The sequence below is a fragment of the Ascidiella aspersa genome, chromosome 5 (assembly GCF_963924565.1).
Source record: "Ascidiella aspersa chromosome 5, kaAscAspe10.2, whole genome shotgun sequence".
NCBI lineage: Eukaryota > Metazoa > Chordata > Ascidiacea > Phlebobranchia > Ascidiidae > Ascidiella > Ascidiella aspersa.
In genome coordinates this window covers 23,665,582-23,684,778 of record NC_139451.1, presented here as the reverse complement: position 1 = coordinate 23,684,778, position 19,197 = coordinate 23,665,582, and the positions used below count along the sequence as shown (strand labels likewise).

At 40.1% G+C, this 19,197-nt stretch overlaps 1 protein-coding gene across 1 annotated transcript; it reads right to left on the bottom strand.

Moving 5' to 3' along the window:
• Positions 1 to 289: 289 nt before the first annotated feature.
• On the bottom strand, positions 290 to 17,910 carry LOC146145508 (uncharacterized). Its single transcript, XM_083390591.1, has 10 exons — positions 17,756 to 17,910; positions 12,340 to 12,424; positions 11,644 to 11,773; positions 10,379 to 10,602; positions 6,973 to 7,091; positions 5,854 to 6,088; positions 4,901 to 5,458; positions 2,327 to 2,489; positions 1,521 to 1,647; positions 290 to 479 (listed from the first exon to the last, which is right to left on the bottom strand). The coding sequence occupies exons 1-10, from the start codon at positions 17,908 to 17,910 to the stop codon at positions 290 to 292; spliced, it is 1,986 nt and encodes a 661-aa protein (XP_083246717.1).
• Positions 17,911 to 19,197: the final 1,287 nt, after the last annotated feature.

The window sequence follows — 19,197 nt, the reverse complement described above, 5'->3', positions numbered from 1 at the left end:
AAAGGCTACCTATATATTGATCGCGGAGAGCCCCAGTCGAGGAACCATGGAAACTGAACGCAGCATTAGAGCCTAAACCAGTGGTTCCCGACCGTGGTGCCATTTCTATAGCTCAAGGGTGCCGAGAGACATTTGAAAATTTTTAAGAATCTGATTTTTGCTCAACTCTTACAATCCTTTGTGTGAAATTAGAGTGGAATTCCTACGTTTTGTAGAGTTGGTGTGTGCCGCAAACTATTTATTATTTCTGAGGTGTGCCACTAGCCATAAAGGGCTAAGAAACAATGGTTTAAACGAATTCGTCCCCTCCTTCGGCTCCCGCCGCCTCCCCAAAGTCCCCAACATCTTCCTGCTGGTCGTTCTCGAACATCGAGCTGAGGTCCTCCGAGTTGAAGGACTCCTGATCCTCGCCGGACTCGGATTCCGAGGAGGAAGTGTGAGTTTTGGTGTCGGTTGTGCTCCCGGAGTCAAATCCGCCGCTGGAAAACAAATTGAAAAGAAAAAATGTATTTTAAGCAAAAACCAGGAGTCGCGAAACTTATTGGACTTCGGCGCTTTTAAATTTTAACTTTTCGGCGTCCTTAACAGTGATAAAAGAATACATTTCTCGTATCGCTTTTTATTTATTCGTTGGTTGTTGCATTTCAATCTCCTTTTTGGCGTTTTTTGTTGTAACTTTACGTTGTGTTGAGCGTGGTGTTGTTGCATTCCCCGAAAGACATCGTGCGTAGGTAATCAAAACGTTGAAAAAAATAAACAAGTGTCAGAGGAGCTTATTTTTGGTAAAACTATGTATGGTAGCAACGTCATATCTACATTTATCGATATATAGCCTGTGGTCATTAAGCAATGAGGCAACATAAAACTGTGAGTTTATTTCTGTTCAAATTTTACTTTAATAAACCCATTGTGGTTTATTACCACAGAACTACTGACAATGGTACTTGGTATACTTGGTACTTGGCTTTTAACAAAATATACCAAAAATAGTTTACCATCACCGTGTTATGGTTGGGTCGCACATTGCAAAATGCTGTAACCAGTAAAACCTTTAAACAGCAAAAATCTGTATAGCGATAAAAAAATTCGTATACTACTAAAGCTAATAAAACGAAAACTTGCATTGTATCGCCCGCCTGTGCAAGCTATACCAGCATTAGGTGAGAATGGTTTAGGCTGGTCTGAAAATAGGGGCAAATTTGCAATAGAAAGATTACTGTGATGTTTTTAAACGCCAAAAGTTACAGTGGGTTATCGTTTTGAACAAAAATGTGTATGGTTTCCTCGTGTAGTTACATCGGGGTTTAAAATGTAAGCAAAACCGGAAATCAGTAAGCGGCACATGAAACTGAAAATGCTGGATCGTTTTTTTAAGATGTAAAACAATTGTGGGAAAATATTTTAGGTGAAGAATAAGCGGTTTTCAGCATTTTTTTTTTGTTCATCAGGTGCTATACCTGATCTAATACAGACCTTTTAACAAGAACCGCGACTTTCCTTGGTTGTATAACATTGCTCACCTTTTAGCTTTAATATAGCGGGCGTAGCGATCGAGCAACAGAGCATCATTGAACCCGTCCCCACGCCTTCCTTTCTTTCGGTCGCTTTCCAGTTTGGCAAAGTTGGCGCGAACAGTTTCCGACGTCACTGAAAAATGTGAAACGGCACGTCATGATTTTTCGATATGAGAAAAAGATATTTATATGGACCTATGAAATGGTCGGGTAAGAAATACGAGCAAATACCTCGTGGACCATACTCGGTTTTTGAATTATTTATAATAAAAAATAAAGGGTTGCGAATATTTTATTTAGATAAAACATTTAGTTTTTAACTACATACAAACACAAAAAATTATGCTTTCTCACGCGTTTGTTCTTCTTTGGCTATGTGTTTTTTAAAATTGGCTTTGGTGGCCGCTCGAACATTTTGTGTGGCCCGCAACTGTTCCGTCTAAGTACCAACTTTCATTTCTCTCCTATAGTTACAACTATGTGGACCGTTAAAGCAAATTGAAAGGCCCCTCAAAGCACTAAACAAACACTGGCTAATAATGGAGTATCTTAATATTTGGCAAACGGCCTATCAAAACATATTTTGAACAAAAAAGAGGTTAAAATGTCAACGATAAGCAAACCTGTTCCAGTGTCTCGGTGTTGAAAAACTCTCTACTTACCCACCCCCTTTGTGCTCGTCCGAGCAACACAAAAATAGCTATGACCTAAAAAAGTGTACGATACACATTTCAATGTAGAACAAAGACATCGGACAAAATAGGATAAAAAAATAGCTCGATCCAATCGACGTCTGAAAACTAAATAATCACCTCTGCTTTTCTTGCTCTTTCTCAATCGCCTCGCGTGCTTCACGAAGCGAGCAATCAGGGTGACGATTTCGTACCACGTGAGTGCGATGCACAGCGCGGTGACGCTGAACATGAAATAAAGCAGCGTCGTCTTTTCCTGCGGCCTCGACACGAAACAATCCACCTATCACACAAAGCACCGTGTGATGGTTAACAGCTGTTTGGGGAGGTTTGGCTTTGAGTATTACCTGATGGTTTTAACATGTTTAAACTGTTTTATCTTAACACGCAAAACTAACCAACAGTAAGTCATTTTAAACTGACTTAAGTTCCAGTCATGTCATTTGCAAAATAAGTCAAGTACAAGTCAAGTTTTTTTTTAACTTATAACAAGGCTTGGTGTTTAGTACTGATGTTAATAAGCGCAACGCGACCAAAATGTATGTGGTGATTCGAGGATTAGATATACATTTATAATGTCAGATACAAAGCGTATGTTAAATTAGTTGCGATTTCTTTATATATTTTTTTCTACTGACTTATGTACACTCAAGTCGGCGGATGAGAGGGTCAGGTTTGGGCAGGCTGGGATAACCTTTCGTTATTTCCACGTCAGAGCTCTCTTTGTGTCGCTGGCCGCATACCGTTTTCGCTTTTAATATTTCTTATTTACGCTGACTGCATTTAATACAATAATAGTAGACGTCTCGTGTAGTGCTCAGGCATCCGACAGGCCGTCAAGTAGAGAGTCCTGAATATTTAACGTCTGCAGTTGCAGATGGATTTGGTGGGAACAATTATAAAACGGAAACCCTTTTGGTCTCTAAAAAACAAGTTTGCCTTAACAGTTTTATCTCAGCCGAAAAGCTAGCCATAGTTTATAAAAAATAATCAATAAATATTTTATTGTTTTTTGCGGCAGTTGCAGATTTGAAAATAGTGTTAAAGAAGTTTAGAAACCGTTCGTTTTAGAAAGAAATTCTTGAAGTGAATGGTCGGCTGGTCACGCTCTAATATGCTAAGGTTTGTGTAATTATCCTACTTTATTCTTATTTCGTTTTTCCTTGTATTGGTCAAGTGAGAAGCCAGCTCAATGGAAAGAGTTTAATTAGTTATTGTACTACTATAGGATAAGATTAGTGAAGCCAACCATGGTTTGTCGTTTCTAAAAGCAATTTTTCCGTTTTTAATATATCTTTTTGCGACTTTGTGCCAATAGCTAATCTACCGGAAAAGCTACGGGGCCTTGTTTGATTAAGGGTTCACACTAATCCGATGTCGCGACCTCCCTTCACATCCTCTCTGCATTTGGTCCATTGAGCCCGAAAGCCAATCAAGGCACGCGTCGGCTTTCGTCGGCTTTCACGCTAAATTAACCCAGCCACATCCGCAGCGCACTTGATTTCTTCGTGACCGCATTTGATTGACGTCGGGGCAAATCGACGACTTCCGCAAAGCCGTTTGTGCGCAGCTCGAGTCCCTTAAGGCTTTAAGCCCACAGAGTTCTGGCTAACTGAGAAAGTCGCGCGGTTAAGTATGAAACTACGAAAATATTGTGTATTTTTTCCCCGAGCAATATTTTTGTATTTGTGCATTTTTTCTAACCTTCGTATAGCGCACAAATATGTGCAAAGCATTTGTGATTGTGCAAGGTATGTAATTAATCAATATAAATATGTCGAAAGTGCCCCGACTATTTTACGATTGTTCGCGATGTTATCTTCTGTGCGAACTTCCGAGCAATGTTCGGCTTCAAAAAAAGGAAGTATCGCGATACACAAAACTAAATGGTCGTTATAGCTGCATAAGAGCTTTCCTGTCATAATTAGTTTTCCTTGCGGTTTATTCGCCGTTTTATAAATAAACAAAAAGAAAAAGAAAGTGCCTTACTAGCGGCCAGGCATGCAATCGATAACAGGCCATGAATCCGCATTCACCTGTCAAGGACCGCGCGGGCCTCCCGCAAACCAGCGCCCTGCCGAATGATTAAGACCAGCCGTGGCAAGAACCCGCAGCCCTATCGATCGCCCTTACCAGCGACACAATAGCGCTGACCCGACGACGATCAGACTGTGGGACTACGGCAACTTTGTTTACGTAAAGCGTTCCCGCCGGGGTTCGCGCAGCACAATGCGACGAATGAAAAAGTGATTGGTTCAAAAAAATGTATTATTATTGTCCGTCCCGCGCAGCTGCTATCTGCATCGAACACAGCTGGCACCAAGTCGTTTAATTTGGCCAAGGGTAGCAGATGCTTCGATTATTTTGATAAAACACTGCAAACAACTCGGGGGGGACAATGTACTTTTGGGTGTTATTAATTTTGAATAACATTCATACCATGCATCATACCGCAAGTTACCGCAGCGGATATTTTAAGCAGGTACAAAATTAATAAGCAGGAATTTGATCAATATGAGCCATGTTTTCGTATTGCTCCCTATTTTTTCAAATATTACAAAACAAAATCTATCTAACCACATGAAACTAATGCAGTCGTCGACCCAACGAAATCAAAGGCAATCCAAATTTGGGGTCGCGACCGATAGGTTGAGAAACACGGCCGTAAAGCAACGTATCAGTCCGACAACTCACCCGATGCGGGCACGGCCAGCGTTCGCACTTGTACAGCTCGGGCACCGTAAAGCGAAAGAGCATGTACTGCAGAACAAGGAAGGCGGTCTCGAGCAGGAGCCGGACCACGCACTGGAACACGTACGCCACAGCAATCCGTTCTTCAAGCTTCCTAATAACTGCCTTTGCTCGCTGCGCCTTGGAGTGACTTGACGTGACACTGGGTGACGCCCCAGAGCGCCGCACCCGCGAAGAGCGTCCGCTAGATGGCAGTGCGCGCTTTAAAGGGCTTCCGCCGAAAGAGGGCGACTTGTTTAGCTCGCCGCCGCTTATTAAGCGCCGGTGGACCGGTGGCGTGACGAAACGAGCCTGTGACGTCATAAAGCGTTTTTGTTTGGCGCGATGCTGATTGGCCGGCAGCCTGGGAGGCAGGGCCGGTCGGAAAAAGAGCTTCTCGGAAAGTTCAGATGGCTCCGAGAAGGCGCTGTCCTTGTCCGATTGCGGACTCGCAAGCGCACTTGCCGGCGAGTTGTACGAGTAGGTGCGATTCCAAGATGGCTGCCGGCTGCGGATGTTGTTCTGGGCAAAAAATCGAGTTTGAGTATAAACGCAATATTTGGAAGAAAGGAAAGGGTTTCAAGTAAACTAAAAACTAAAACTAAAAAGGTTAACTCCATTCATGAATCCCAAAATGTGGATTTTGAAGATGGGTTTCAGTAATACAGGATTAGTTACATGTCTGTTTACAATTTGGAAAATGTCCATCAAATTTTGCGAGACATGCCGGAATTTTGTCGAACGACTCAAATTGTTAAAGGAAAAAAAACACACAATTTTGATCCACATAAATCGAACAACAAACTGACTCAGTTAAATGTGCAAAACAAAAATTTACTAGGTGAATAACAGTTTGAGATTATAAGCAAAAAAAACAATCAAGTTATAAGCAAAAAACAATCAAAAAATTAACTTACAAGGCTGCACTCCTCCGCCGCCGTATACTGCCTTTTGGTGACGTCATCGTGTGACGACAGATCGAACGATGACGCTGAAGTGGTCTGCGACCAGCCGCGGCGCACGCAGTTTCGCGTTCTGGGCTTCTCGGGCGTCAGGTCGCTGTCGCTGTGACGTCGACGGCGCGGCTTCGGCAGTGTTCGCGAATCTTCGGAATTCCGAAAGCGGCTTTCGACGTCCCTCGAACTGTACGACCTGATATTTCGAGTCTTTACCAGCCTTGCGTTTGTTTATTATTACTGCGAATGGTTTTAACAATTTTTTTTGATGATGACGACATACCTTGTATTCTAGTTAGATGTCTGGATTATTTTTGATAGATATTTGGATAATGTGCATTGGTAGGTCTTTACCACCTTTTTCGTGCCAATAGTAATTAATTTTTTTCCTTGCGACCATTGTACACTTGTGTATTTTTGTAACAAGGTTTCATCGCCTTAGAAGTCGTTGTCAAAAAAACGGCTTCGTGGAAATACGGTATAGCATTACAGAGACAATCTTTTAAGTCTTTTAAGTTTCAAGCCTAATCCTATAGTTAGATTTGACATGGCGCTACGTTTATACCGTATTCTTGTCTGAAAACTTCAAACGCTAAAAGGCACTATACAATTCTGATTAGACCAAATACTTTTTTTATCAGCCATTCGGAAGGCACCCGGTGTAATATAATACATAAAGGAATTAGGGATCGGATTACATCAAATCAAAGCCGATACCCGATGCCTAGTAGTAGTATCGGTAATCTTGCGATACTAGGGCTGTATCGATGGCGATTCGATACCAAATTCATGTATGGATTAGCTATCTAATCCGGATATTTCTACTTTAAAATCCACCTATTTTCTACTTTGAAGTTAAATTTATCAAAAATCAATTGGTTAACAACTAGAGTGCATTAAACATCTTAAACCTGAATGAAAATTTTAAAAATAAATTACTCTCGAAAGTTTGAATTTCATTTCATCAATTACGTCATTTAGGATCGGTCCGGGTCGCGATAAATTTTGGCCGAAATTTCGGGAATCGGAATAAAATGTCAAGTATCGGACCACGCCAAAAGAAAATTTTACACTTCTTACCAAGGATGCAGAGGTATGGTTTCGTATCTGGGACAGCCGGGGTAAACGTCGTGGAACGGCACTTCTCTGTAGTAGTTCTGGTTGACTGGAGGGTCGTGGTTGTAGGCGGGCGGACTTTCCTGCCAAAGGTTTTGCAAATATGTTACTTCACGAAATAGTTTATACGCGACTTATAAAGTGCAATGCTACTTTTTCAATCACTCCTTATAGTGCACCGAAAGGCATTGCAAACTAACCGAATCTTTATAGGGCGTTGAAAGAGGTACTTTTACCATAGGTCGTTATAGGGCGTTAAAAAGGGAATTTGCAAGCCCACTTGCATGTTATGATGATTACTTGTTTGTCAGAGCTGTAAAATTTGTCCTTCAACTTTAAGGGTTATGGGATCTAACACTTGGAATACCAAAATTAGCTGCCTTAATGTAAATAGTCTTTTGACAAATGATTTTACACAGCAGCTAAAATGAATTGTCCTTGCCTAAGAATAATTTCTAGAGTGACAAAGATCAGATTCACTTAGAAACGTGTAGGCTTATAACTAAATACACGGGAGGTTATTTTAAGTTGCAGTATCGAGCGAACACAAATTTTAAGCCACATTTTCCCCTCAACTTTAAGGGGTAGGGAAGTTCAAAAAAGTTAGCCGCCTGAATGTAAACACTATATAGTCTGCCGAAGCAATGAGTTCGCACAGCAGCTGAAATGCATTGCCTAAAAATAATTCCTAGAATGGCAAAGATTTGATTCACTTAAATACTGGGAACTGATTTAAATATGGGACTTGCAAGCAGATAATCACAGACCTATAAATGTGTAGGCCTAAACAAATTTAAGGGAGTTTTTCCTGCAGTAAGGCGCGAACACAAATTTTAATAAAATAACTTGGGATTTGGAAGAAAATTGTCGGCTTATTTACCAGACAAATTAAATCTTTTGGTTTAACTTAACATAATATAAAAGCGAAAGCGACAAATGACAAATGACCAATATAAAAGCAAAGGCGACAATGAACCATTAAAGGCGTTTCACAAAGTGACCATCAGGCAACATAAGTCGGATGTGAAGAAATCGATCATAGCGAACAACTTGGACCAAAGGGGGGGGGGGCGTCTGGGTTTATCGATTATATCCGTGTAAAGTGCAGGCCTGGGTGTCATAAAACACTTCATTAATTCAGCAGGATGACGCTTAGTCGCGCTCTAACGCTTCGTCACAATGCGCTCACTTAACCGAATTAGTCGCGAGAGTCCCGTGGGTCGTCAATTATACTAATAAATCTAACACCAGCGGTCAGGGTGCGTGTAAAGGACAGGGTTGTCGACGGCCAGAAGATATCAGATGAAAACGTTTCAAACGACTTGCTTTTTATAGCTTCTTTCCGCCCTCCAAACGTCGACCCTAAAGTTACATGTGCACTTTTATACGCATTAAAATGGGTAGAAAGTCGTAAAACACGTATACAAGTTGCATTGAATATGTGATGGGATGTTATATATTGGAACCCTTGCTAGATAAATGTCGTCCTCAATTACTGATCAGTAACAGTAGAATGGTCTAACAAAGCTTGTAACGCAGATAAAATACTCTATCAACACCTATATATGTGTGCTTTTTACACAACTTGAAAGAAACAATTTGAAACTGACAAACAAATTTACGAACAGGCGTAAAATCTTCTGTTCGTTAATAGGTGAGGCCTTTATGTGATCTCAACTTAATCCACACAAGCTCAGGTTGTGGTTTATCATGTTCAGAAAACGCCTAAAAATTAAAAAGCCTCTTTTGTCTCGTTAAAACCGGCTTGTTTTACGAAATAAAATTGCTGGAACCGCCCTTGTTGATGATCTTCTATATACCAAAGATAAACTACTATCAACCCAAAGATTAACTACTAAATGGCTAGTCGTTAGGCGGGCCTGAGGAGGAAACATAAAGAAGTTTTACGTCATTCACCATGAAGGAGGCAACTTTGAATAGGTTGCCGAAACGTTGAGGAGAAATATATTTGTCAGAGGGGATGTGTTTTGATTAATATTATGCCTTGCGCCGCCAAACAACGCATATAAAAGCGATAATTTTTCGTCCAAACGTGCCACCTTATTTTCAGTTAATCCGGCGAAACAAGCAAAGGGGTTTCGGCGGACCGAAGCGTAAGCCAATTACGTTTAAGTCTCGCCCGGCTGATACCAAAACCCCACACAACAGTCCTTACAAAACGAGTGACGAGGCCTAGGCACGCTTTCTCTGTTCAACCCACTCCTCTCGTTACTAATTCATGGAGCTTACGCATGTTAGATTTCACGCGCACACCTGTGCCACTTCGCAGCCTAAACTTGAGGCGGCGCCGCGGTCAAGCTTTTGGGCGCAAGAGCTCTCACCTATAATAAGGAACAATACTGGACTGGGCCGCTACCTATAGCTTTGCAGCAGTGATGGAATGACTAAAATCAATTACTTGACTTAAGTCTTTTGAACAAATGACTTGGGTTAAAATTTAATGTTTTCATTTAGCATTTTTTTTATAAAATTGGGTTATGCAGTAATTCGATTTTTAGCTGAATTTGTGTAATGGACACAATGCGATTACATGTAAGATTGTAAGTCAAACAAGACAGCTGTCCTCTGGTCAAGCACATTTAGGTCAAAACAAAAAAAATCGAATCATCATCAATGTGTTAACGTTTAAAATTATAAAGCTATTTAAGTTAATTTAAAATTTCTGCGATAAAAATTAAGGGTCTCAGGAGACGGCCAAGAAGATAATTGTATTTACACATTCCTTGCCAAACAATAAGGAGCGGGTGCTAAAGCCAAAAACTGCAAAGTTTGACATTAATATAAAATGAACATCCGACGTAGGGCACCTCGTACGCCAAAGCTATTAAAGATGCAAAACTAAACAGGAAGGAAATTAGGCTAGATACAACAAAGTCTAAAGAGTAATTAGTGTACAATAAACATCCCCAAAATAGTACCAAGTACTGCACGTTCATGTCCAAAAATGTAGAAATACAACTTTTATTAGACTATCTTAATTGTGCAAAAATATTTAGTGATTTTTAAAAATGCTTAAAAAATATTTTTATTAAAAATACCTCAAGTACAAAGTGTATCAATAAGAATTATAGGGTCGACACATGATGCAATAAAAAAGTTCGAGAACCACTGCTATATACCCTCACAAAACAAATTATTATTTTCCTTAACCTCTTTACTAATTAAAACATAGTAATGACTTCAATTAAAACAGGATCAGACTATGCCGTATAACTTGGTCCAATTTTCGGGGATCGGTTTTAAAAGACAATATCAGCAGAAATCCTTATCCAGAATTGCAGAGTTTCGCCAAAGCAATTAATATCACTAAACTGATATCTTTAAAAAGAACTTGTTTATTTTCCCCCACCTGGTCCGAGTCCCAGTCTTCGGTAGAGCGTCCGTACCCGAAGCTGATCACATTACAAAGTCCTTTGCGCGGAGGCAAGTGGCTCGGCGGGAAATTCGGGGCGTGAATGCGGTAGGCTGCGACCGGCGTGATCAGTTGCTTACGCGATGACGAAATGATGACGTCATCGGTTGGCACCTTGGAGATCGCTTTGTTGTTGTCACTGCTCTTGCTCGAAGAGGCTACTGCTCAAAAACATTCAAGGATAACTTTTAGGTTGCGAGTTACATTACTTGAGTTACCAGTTTATCATGATGAATTGTTGAGTATGGCGATCAAATAGTAGTTTGAAGGGGTCATTTAGTGCTCGAAATTTTACCAGGAAGCAGTTGTATAGTAATGTTGTAAGGGACCGCTTACAGGCGAAGACGAAACTCGGGATTCTATTGACTTATATTGCTATCATAGATCTAAGATTTTTCTTGCTTTAATCCAGGGCCTATACCTTGCTTTGGATATAATAACTGCCAATACTCTATATCAGGGGTTTTTAAACTGGGGTCCCTGGACACCTTGGTGGTACGTGAATTAGTTTCCGGGGGTGCATGAAAGTATAATTAGAATATTAGTATATAATTAGAAAAAGCATCATTTTTCAAAGAAAAGGGTTAAATTAAAATTAACGTTTTTTTGCACTGAGTGTATATACTATGTTTAGACTCCATTGCGCTTTTACATTTTTTGTACCAGAAACAGCAGATGTTTATAGTTTATTCGTATTGTGGCAGTAATTTATGACGTAATCTAAAAAAACCCTTGCCTACACTGGTCCACGCGAAGCAAAAATATTTTTTAGGGGTGCGCGGTAAAAAGTTTAAGAACCTCTGTTTCTATACTATACCATGACTGTTGTTTATATACGTGGTTGTACGAGCATTTTAATTCGCAGCCCACAATACCATACTTGTAGCAGGCTGATATCATTTCTCAGAAAGCTCAATCAATTAATTATAAATTGGCCGAACATCCTTACAATGCTTTGGTAAATCAAAATAACTAACAAGGCAGATATGTTAAATAACATAAATTACTATAAAAACAATATTGTCAATATCATCGACCCAATTTTAATAGCGATGTTGCCGAGGTTAAAAAATAGTAAAAACGTACAGCGTTTCCAATAGCTATGCGGCTTATGCCAAACATTTTTCTTGCACAACTACTGGACTAGAAACGTCAATACTACAGTTTGCAAAATAGTCGAGTGGCGCGTTCCCAAGACTCACAGTTCTTTTTGCTCTTGAAGGTCACCACTTCCACGTGTCTGCCGCTCAACTTGAAAATGTTCGGCAACTTTGCGACGATGTGCAACGCGTAGACGATGAAGATCATTGGCGGCGTGGCGACGATAATTACCTGGAAAATAATTTAGTTGCAGAAGGTATAAATTTTATCGCATGTAGGACAACAATTGTCGTTTTTTTAGGACGATTTAATTACCTAGAAAACAAGTTTGGTTTACCAACGTTTGGATTATTTTAAGACAACCTATACGCAAGTCGGCTTTTTATATAGGTGAATGGCAGCGGATATATATCACAGTAAAAGTTAACTTAAATGAAAGAGAACGCTCGATATGGAGTGATTTAGGAGATTATATGCTCAAACTAATTTATGCACATGTCATCCGAAATAAATTTAATTAACTGCAGAAGGGTTAACATTTTTATCGCGTGTAGGACACCAAATGTCGGTTTTCTTTGTTGATTTTTCAGCAACCACCCGTCTGCAATACAGGAACGTAGGCTTGACTTAAAAAGGGGGGCTTTCGCAGAATAAAATGATTCAAAAAAAGTGTTCGCGAAATAAAATAATATGATTGGGAAATTCCTGCTTTAGAGTTTATATAAAATCACTTTTGTAAAGGATAGCAGTAGCGGTACTTTGCAAAAAAAACGAGCAACTTTATTTTAAACACGCACCTGAAATCCCCAAAAGCGAACGTGGGAAATTGGAGAGAAGTCATTGAAGCAGACGTTTTCGCACCCCGGTTGCTTCGTATTGCATCTGCAAGCATAAACAAACTGCTGAGTTGATATTGATAATAAACAGGGACAATCACATCTTTTAGGTATTTTTTATGTTTACTGGCCCATTTAGTACTGTAGATAACAGCTGACAAATTCGCGTGTTAAATTTACATGAAATAGAACACTCGCTATGATTTGATTTAGGCCATATATGCTCAAAAAATTTGTGCGTATTTCATCCAAATATGAAAAACCTATGTTTACTTTAGAGAAAAGGGTAGACTCTGTTAAAACAATTGCTGTATTTGCTTGAAGAAATGTGGGGTGCAATCGTTTCTTTCGAATACAGCACACGAATTTTCGTATAAATTTAGAAAAAAAAAACAATTAGAAAACCTTTCGATATTAATCGACATATATTAAAAATCTAAAAGTCATAACATTAGATAAGTTAAACATATAAATTCAAATGCAAAACTTTAAATTAAATAAACATATTTAATGTAAAAGCCAGAACATTCGATACGATCAATATATATGTAAAAGCCACAACTTTGTCTGAAATCGACATTTCAATAAACGTGTTGAAAGTCAAACATTCGATAAAGCCGTCATTCGATTGGCTTTCAATTGTAATTAAATTTGAAATTGATTGATTTCAATAAATGCGCAAAAGCGAATTGCGAAGAAAAGAAAGCCAAACAAGGACTCTCAGGTCAGTGGACATTTGGCTTGTTTTTCCCTGCATAGGACCAGTCTTTAGAAACGCTGCGCATTCTCCCCGAACGGAACACGCTCATTAGCTTAACAACCTTAAAAAAAGCGTCAGCGTCAATTCGAAAGCACCGCGTTGATCGAGTCTCAAAGCACTCAAGGGGCGGCGAAATGCCAACGGACGAGCGAACAAAACAGAACCGAGCCGCTAATTTCGCGATATTTTCGCGCACGAGTGTTTTAACTCCCGCTGGCGCGCCGGCCCACCAGCTCGGCGCTCTGCCCACAAGCGTGCAAGGGCAGCCCGCCGTCAATTTGATCGGCCTGCATTATGGATGAGCGGGGTATTAGGGCTCGTTTACTCCCCTGGCTTTGGAACAGGCCGTGCTGGCCCAACAGGAAAGCAAGTGGCCGTCGCCGGTCTGGACCACTTGTCGAACGGTTTTGGGCTCTGGATAGGACTGCAAGTGAATTTGTTACACATTAGGTCTGCAACTATACCCACATGAGTTCACACAAACGGATATTTACTCTGCACTGGTTCAATTTACAAACTTAACTGCGATGTTACTGTATTTCATTCCAAAACAGGTACCCGACATTTGGGATGAGAGCCACATCCGTACGTTACGTCACAAAATTTCGTCAAGATATTTTTAAGTTACCATGTTTGATAGCATTAAAACGTGGAAAAGTGGTGCATTTCACGTTAATATTGTAAACAGCTGCAGCGTTTGTTTTTGAAATCTGTTCACTTTCAAATGTTACCTCATTATTTTTTTAGAACAAATGACTGAATTATCTGTGTCGGCGACCACACTATACTTTACCAGGCCAGTATCGAAAGTAAAACATGAGATCGGGTATCGGCCGCAATCCGATAATATAATACATCCCTATGTATGGATCGAATCTTTTTTCTGTGATTATGCATACGTGTTGACAATTTATTTTGCTGATTCTTGTTACCTTTTCTCGTTCTAACTTTTTGTATCATTTTTTCAGGTTTTATGCAATTGCGCAACAACCACCTAAGAAACAGTAACTCGACAGGTCAAACAATTTTTTTTTTGTGAAATATTACTCATTCAGAAAAACATTCGCAGATTGGAGTCCCGCTCACATCATTTTATTTCGCCGTAATTATTGAAGAGGTTGTACTGAAAAGCTGTTGCTAAATAACGTCGATTTGAATGGCTTTATTTTTATGAAACCGTTCACTTTGATTTGGACAGCTATTCAACTAGGATAAAAACTAAACAGCTTTGTTATGTTTTCTAAGGATGCGACTTTCATAAAATGCGGTCAGTCATTGGCGTAATAACTGCGGCAAGCGGCTGAGATCGAAAAAGTTTGTTAAAAATGCATGGGACGCGAAAGGAATGGCCGGGGTTATAAATAATAAAAGCGTGTCGCGCTTTTGCAGGTGTCGAGCAAAACTTGACAAAGGCAGTGTTTGCGAACACAACAGCTGCGAATGGAAGATGGGTAAATTCGCTTTTTCGCAAAGTTATCTTATGTGCGAACTTCCGAACAATATTTAGCTTTAAACAGAGGTAGTGTGGCGATGTACAAAATGGTCGTTAGCCGCCTAAAAGCTTTTCTAGTGTAATTTGTCTTTCGTTTATATTGCTTAATGTCCATAATTAGCCGACGACTACGATTTAACAAAACCAAGTTAGGTTATTCGCATACTGCCATGGGCGCCCTCACGTGTGGACAAGGAGGGGCAGTTGACCCATCTGGAATTTTAAAATGCGATTATTATTATTGTGTATAAGTGTAATATGAAATACTTATAAATGTTAAAAATTATGACGTCATGTTTAGTACATCTCAGTTACTAAATATTGAGTAACTCAATTTTACTAAGTTATTAATGGAATAATATTGATTTGTATATAAGTTTCTACTGATATAAAATCGTATGTACATAGGTACTAGAGTTAAATTATGTGCATATATACATATTGCCACCCCTGGAAAATTTTCTGCGGGCGTCTCTGCATGTCGCCTTATTAAATGACTACCACCAGTTTAGCATCGCTTATACCAGCAAGAGAAAACGTCATGGGAATTTTCAGAAACACAGCGTAAACGGCAGATGGCCTGGGCCTCTTTACACACACTTTATGCGCAGGGGATTTTCGCAAGTTGCTCTATATAAGCTCGTCAAACTAAGAGCGAATTAATTGACAGACGGTCTGACGAAAGCGCTTCGCTTCTGATTAGGGCGATCGGCTAAAAGCCACGGCGCAAAAAATTGGGGTCTACGCCACGGCCCGGCGAATGTGACTAAGCGGGGGGAATCTTTTTACGTCACATCTTGTGCCGTAACGAAATCCTTCCAAAACGCTGTTTTCGCAGTTGGGCCCGACCACGGTGTCGTGGCACCCTGCGATATTGTGTGTAATGCAAAGGGGTGCCAAAATATATTTTACATATACCTTATAGCAGTGGTTCTCAACTTTCAAGGTTACGGCACCCCTCAAAAATAATAAATAGATTTTCGGCACCCCGACTGGAATTTTCCTTAAGCATTTTATTTTACTGAAAATGTCACTATAAATGGAACTGGAGCAACACAATCAACTTAAAAAAATGTTGGAAAATGTCATTTGACATAATGGCCTCTAATCAAATTAATTATTAAAAATTCTCAAATACCTATCGGCACCCTTGAGCATTAAAAATTGCACACCAAGGCGCCGCGACCCCGGTTGAGAACCACTGCTTTATAGCATGACGATTTTATCCCTAACTGGCAAACTTTACACTGTTTGTGTGCGATTAGAATACAATGCTTTTGGTACTATGTTTTCTCTGTGCAGTTGTGCGCAGTTGGTTTGCTGTGCTTGTTTTATTTCCATCAAATATCACAATATATATATTGCAGTAAACCACATGCTAAAAACTCTAGTAAATAAGCCTTTATCTATTTTTCTTCGGATGCCGTATATACTAAAATAATTAGGAACCACTGCCACAGAACAGCAAATTACATATTTCTTAAAGAATTTAACGCGTTAGACCTCTTGTAAGTTTTTAATGAGTAACCGTCGCTTGCCATAAAAACAAGTTCAAATCGCAAAACGTCACAACATCCAGACCTAGTTTAAATAAAAAAGGTAAGTAGTAGAATTTCATCGAGATGGGTTAATTCGCTCGGGCTCAGTTCAATTTTAATCGCTTCCTTTAAGTTGAATTTTGGAGGAAAACCTTTTCATTCGGGACCGGGTTAAAAAAACTGCTTCACGGAACCAATTTGCCCGCGGAGCATTAAATATCAGGCTCTGATTAAGATTTATTAGGGAATCGATAGCAGCAATAGCGTCATACTTCGGGATACCGCGACTCTCGGCGGCGGTATACGATGGTTACAAAATTATGGGGAAATCCACGCAGCCCGCGCAGAAAAAGGAGCATCGCGGTGGTTTGTTTTATGGCGAGTCGACGAAAAATCTATACACCCTCTCCTAATGCCGAGTGTCATTTGCTTTCGCCTCACGGATGCCGTCGCGTCGCGTCCCTTTGTGATGCCACAATGAATCAATAAATAATATATACGGCGGTCTCTACCCCCTTAACCGTGTTTACCTTTGCGAGGCGGGCCGGTGTCGATTTTCGTTCCTCGAAAAATTCGCAATGGCCTTGGGCCTCCCGACGTGACAATCCCCTGTTTATCGTTTTTGAAAAGATTGTAGAATAACCTTCCCTACCCAATTCACGAGACCACTTTTAACAACCAACTTGAACTTGTTTTAACGTTTGTTAAAATAATATTTTGGGGCCTTATTCCCCCTAGACCTAGACTAGAGGAACACAAGACCAGCTTTCAAGGTTTTAATTTTCAGTGGTATAGATATGTTTATCTGGTCCACGTCCCATACCATAATTAGTAAAAAAGGAAACCAAGTTGGTTTTGAAAGTTTTATGAAAACAACCCTTATCAGTTTGTTGGGGTCAAGCGATCTATATTCGGAAGTATGGCCACGGCATCTAGTTTGCACTTTTAACATTTTCTACGCGGTTGCACTTTTAAAATATTATCGGTAAATCTGTAGTCACTTGCTTCCATGTTAAAAACATAATCCTTTTGAACAAATAAACCATGAAAAAGGGCAAAAAGTGATTTCTGCGGCACGCTTTTGTTTTATATATATATATATATATATATTGCCTACAAAACGTTAGTTAAATATTCCTAGAAGTAGTTAATTAATAGCAATATAGCAGACAGGCAATCCCAATCCTTTAAAAAACACAATCGCCCAATAAAGTTCTTCTTGCCAAAAGCCAAATGTTCCGTGGACTATTTAATAGCAAAATTACCAGGGAGCTTCGTTAGAGCACTTCGGATTCTGGCATTCTTATAGAACTATCATTTTATCACAATTGTGAACAATTTACTTGACCATGTCAAATTTCGATTGTCCAGTAAATTAGGGTTCATAGCCCGTATGCAAGAAAAACAGTGCATCTTTAAAAAAGAGTTCAGTTATGTGGAACATTTGTGTAATTAAAACACGCGTCCGACATATCACAAGTGGGTTAAGAAATTTTGCCTTGAAAACTGACTATAAAACTCACTATAAAGACTATTTTCCTTGTATACAAGTGTCACAAATTGTAAAAAAAAAAGAGTGTCCCTTACTTGAAAGCGGCCTGCTCGTCGGCATAAACGGTGTCGGCGATTCGCGTGATGGCGATTATCCGAAAGACGAAGAGAAGTGTGATCCAGATTTTGCCGACAAAAGTCGACTGCTTGGAAACCTCGTCGAGAAGCTTTTCAAGCAAGTGCCAAGACATGATAAGCACGAATAGCGAGTGTTGTTCTCCAGTCGCAACCTCTCTTTGTCAGTTACCAGCATAACTCTATTCAGCCTGTCATTTTTCGGCTGGTTTAGCCCTAAACAAAACTACACACAACGCAAACATATAGAAATGGGTTTGAAGTAGCTATATATATAACTTACACTCCGAAATTTAACTTGTAACCTACGCTTTTGGCTAAGGCTTGGATCCTGCTCTTACGAGTTTCGGTACAAATGATTGGTAGATGTGCGATCAAACCTCTATTATTCTATACATATTTGGTCCACATACTTCTTATTTTTTTCAAACGCAAGACATCACATATAACTGAGCCGGCAGTTTTAAGCTGGATTTTTTTACTCTTATGTAGTAAATACACATGTAAAATAACCTTGACTTAAAGCGTTCGCAAACTTCACCCCATCCAATGTGCTTTTTCTCGCCACAACAACAAAACAGCATTGGCAATTAGCTACAATAAGCGCCGTATTGTCAAGAGCTTAGTCGTCGATACGTGGTGTTTGGGTTACAATGTGTTACCGTAAAAAGAGTTCTTGTTCTAATCTAGATCGAAGTGACCGCTCTAGTTTAAAATGCCGAAAGTAAGGTTTACACTAATAACATATTTTTTTTATAAAGTAGCAAATATGCATATTCAAACCAAATATCTGATTTTCAAACTTGAAACTGCGTTACATTAACTCACCTTTCAGAGTGCTCGTTCTTCAATCTTTTATTTCATTACACGTATACCGGGTATCTTAATTAGGTTTTGCCGGTTGCCTTTCGCCCACTGCAGTAGTAATCCAGCCTCTCGACCACACGCGCATTCACCTAAAGCTCAAAAGCACACAATGCACACCGCAGCGGTAATTCGCAATTTCACTTTCGCTCTCCGGTTAAACTACCTCGCCCTAGCTAGTGCGGTGCCCGTCTGTCAAACCCTCCACCCGCACACATCAGGCCAGTCAAGGACGGCGGGCCTTTATACGCAAATTGAACTGACAACCCACGATGCGTATTTAATCGACTAAATCCGCGCGAAGCTAGCAACGACTCGGTCGAGGCCATGCCGGGGCCGCCCGCCGAGCGTTGCGCATAAAATTCTCGATCAATCAGTTCGGCTTTTTGCTGATTGTAAATCGGCGGCGGCGCGGGATTTCAGCTAATAAGCTTTCCTTCTCTCGGCGTGCGCGCGCGGCCGCCGACTACAGGATTTTGAGAGATTGGCTGGCGTGCGTTGTACACTATACCGGCATGTCGCAATGCAGCCCGCAAAAT

Excerpts from the sequence above, each read along its gene's own strand:
- LOC146145508 (XM_083390591.1), bottom strand. The coding sequence starts at position 17,910 with ATGTCTTGGCACTTGCTTGAAAAGCTTCTCGACGAGGTTTCCAAGCAG. Across the intron at positions 12,425-17,755 it reads GACGAGCAGGCCGCTTTCAA|ATGCAATACGAAGCAACCGG; the intron begins GTAAGGGACACT and ends TTATGCTTGCAG. Across the intron at positions 480-1,520 it reads CGCTATATTAAAGCTAAAAG|CGGCGGATTTGACTCCGGGA; the intron begins GTGAGCAATGTT and ends TTTGTTTTCCAG.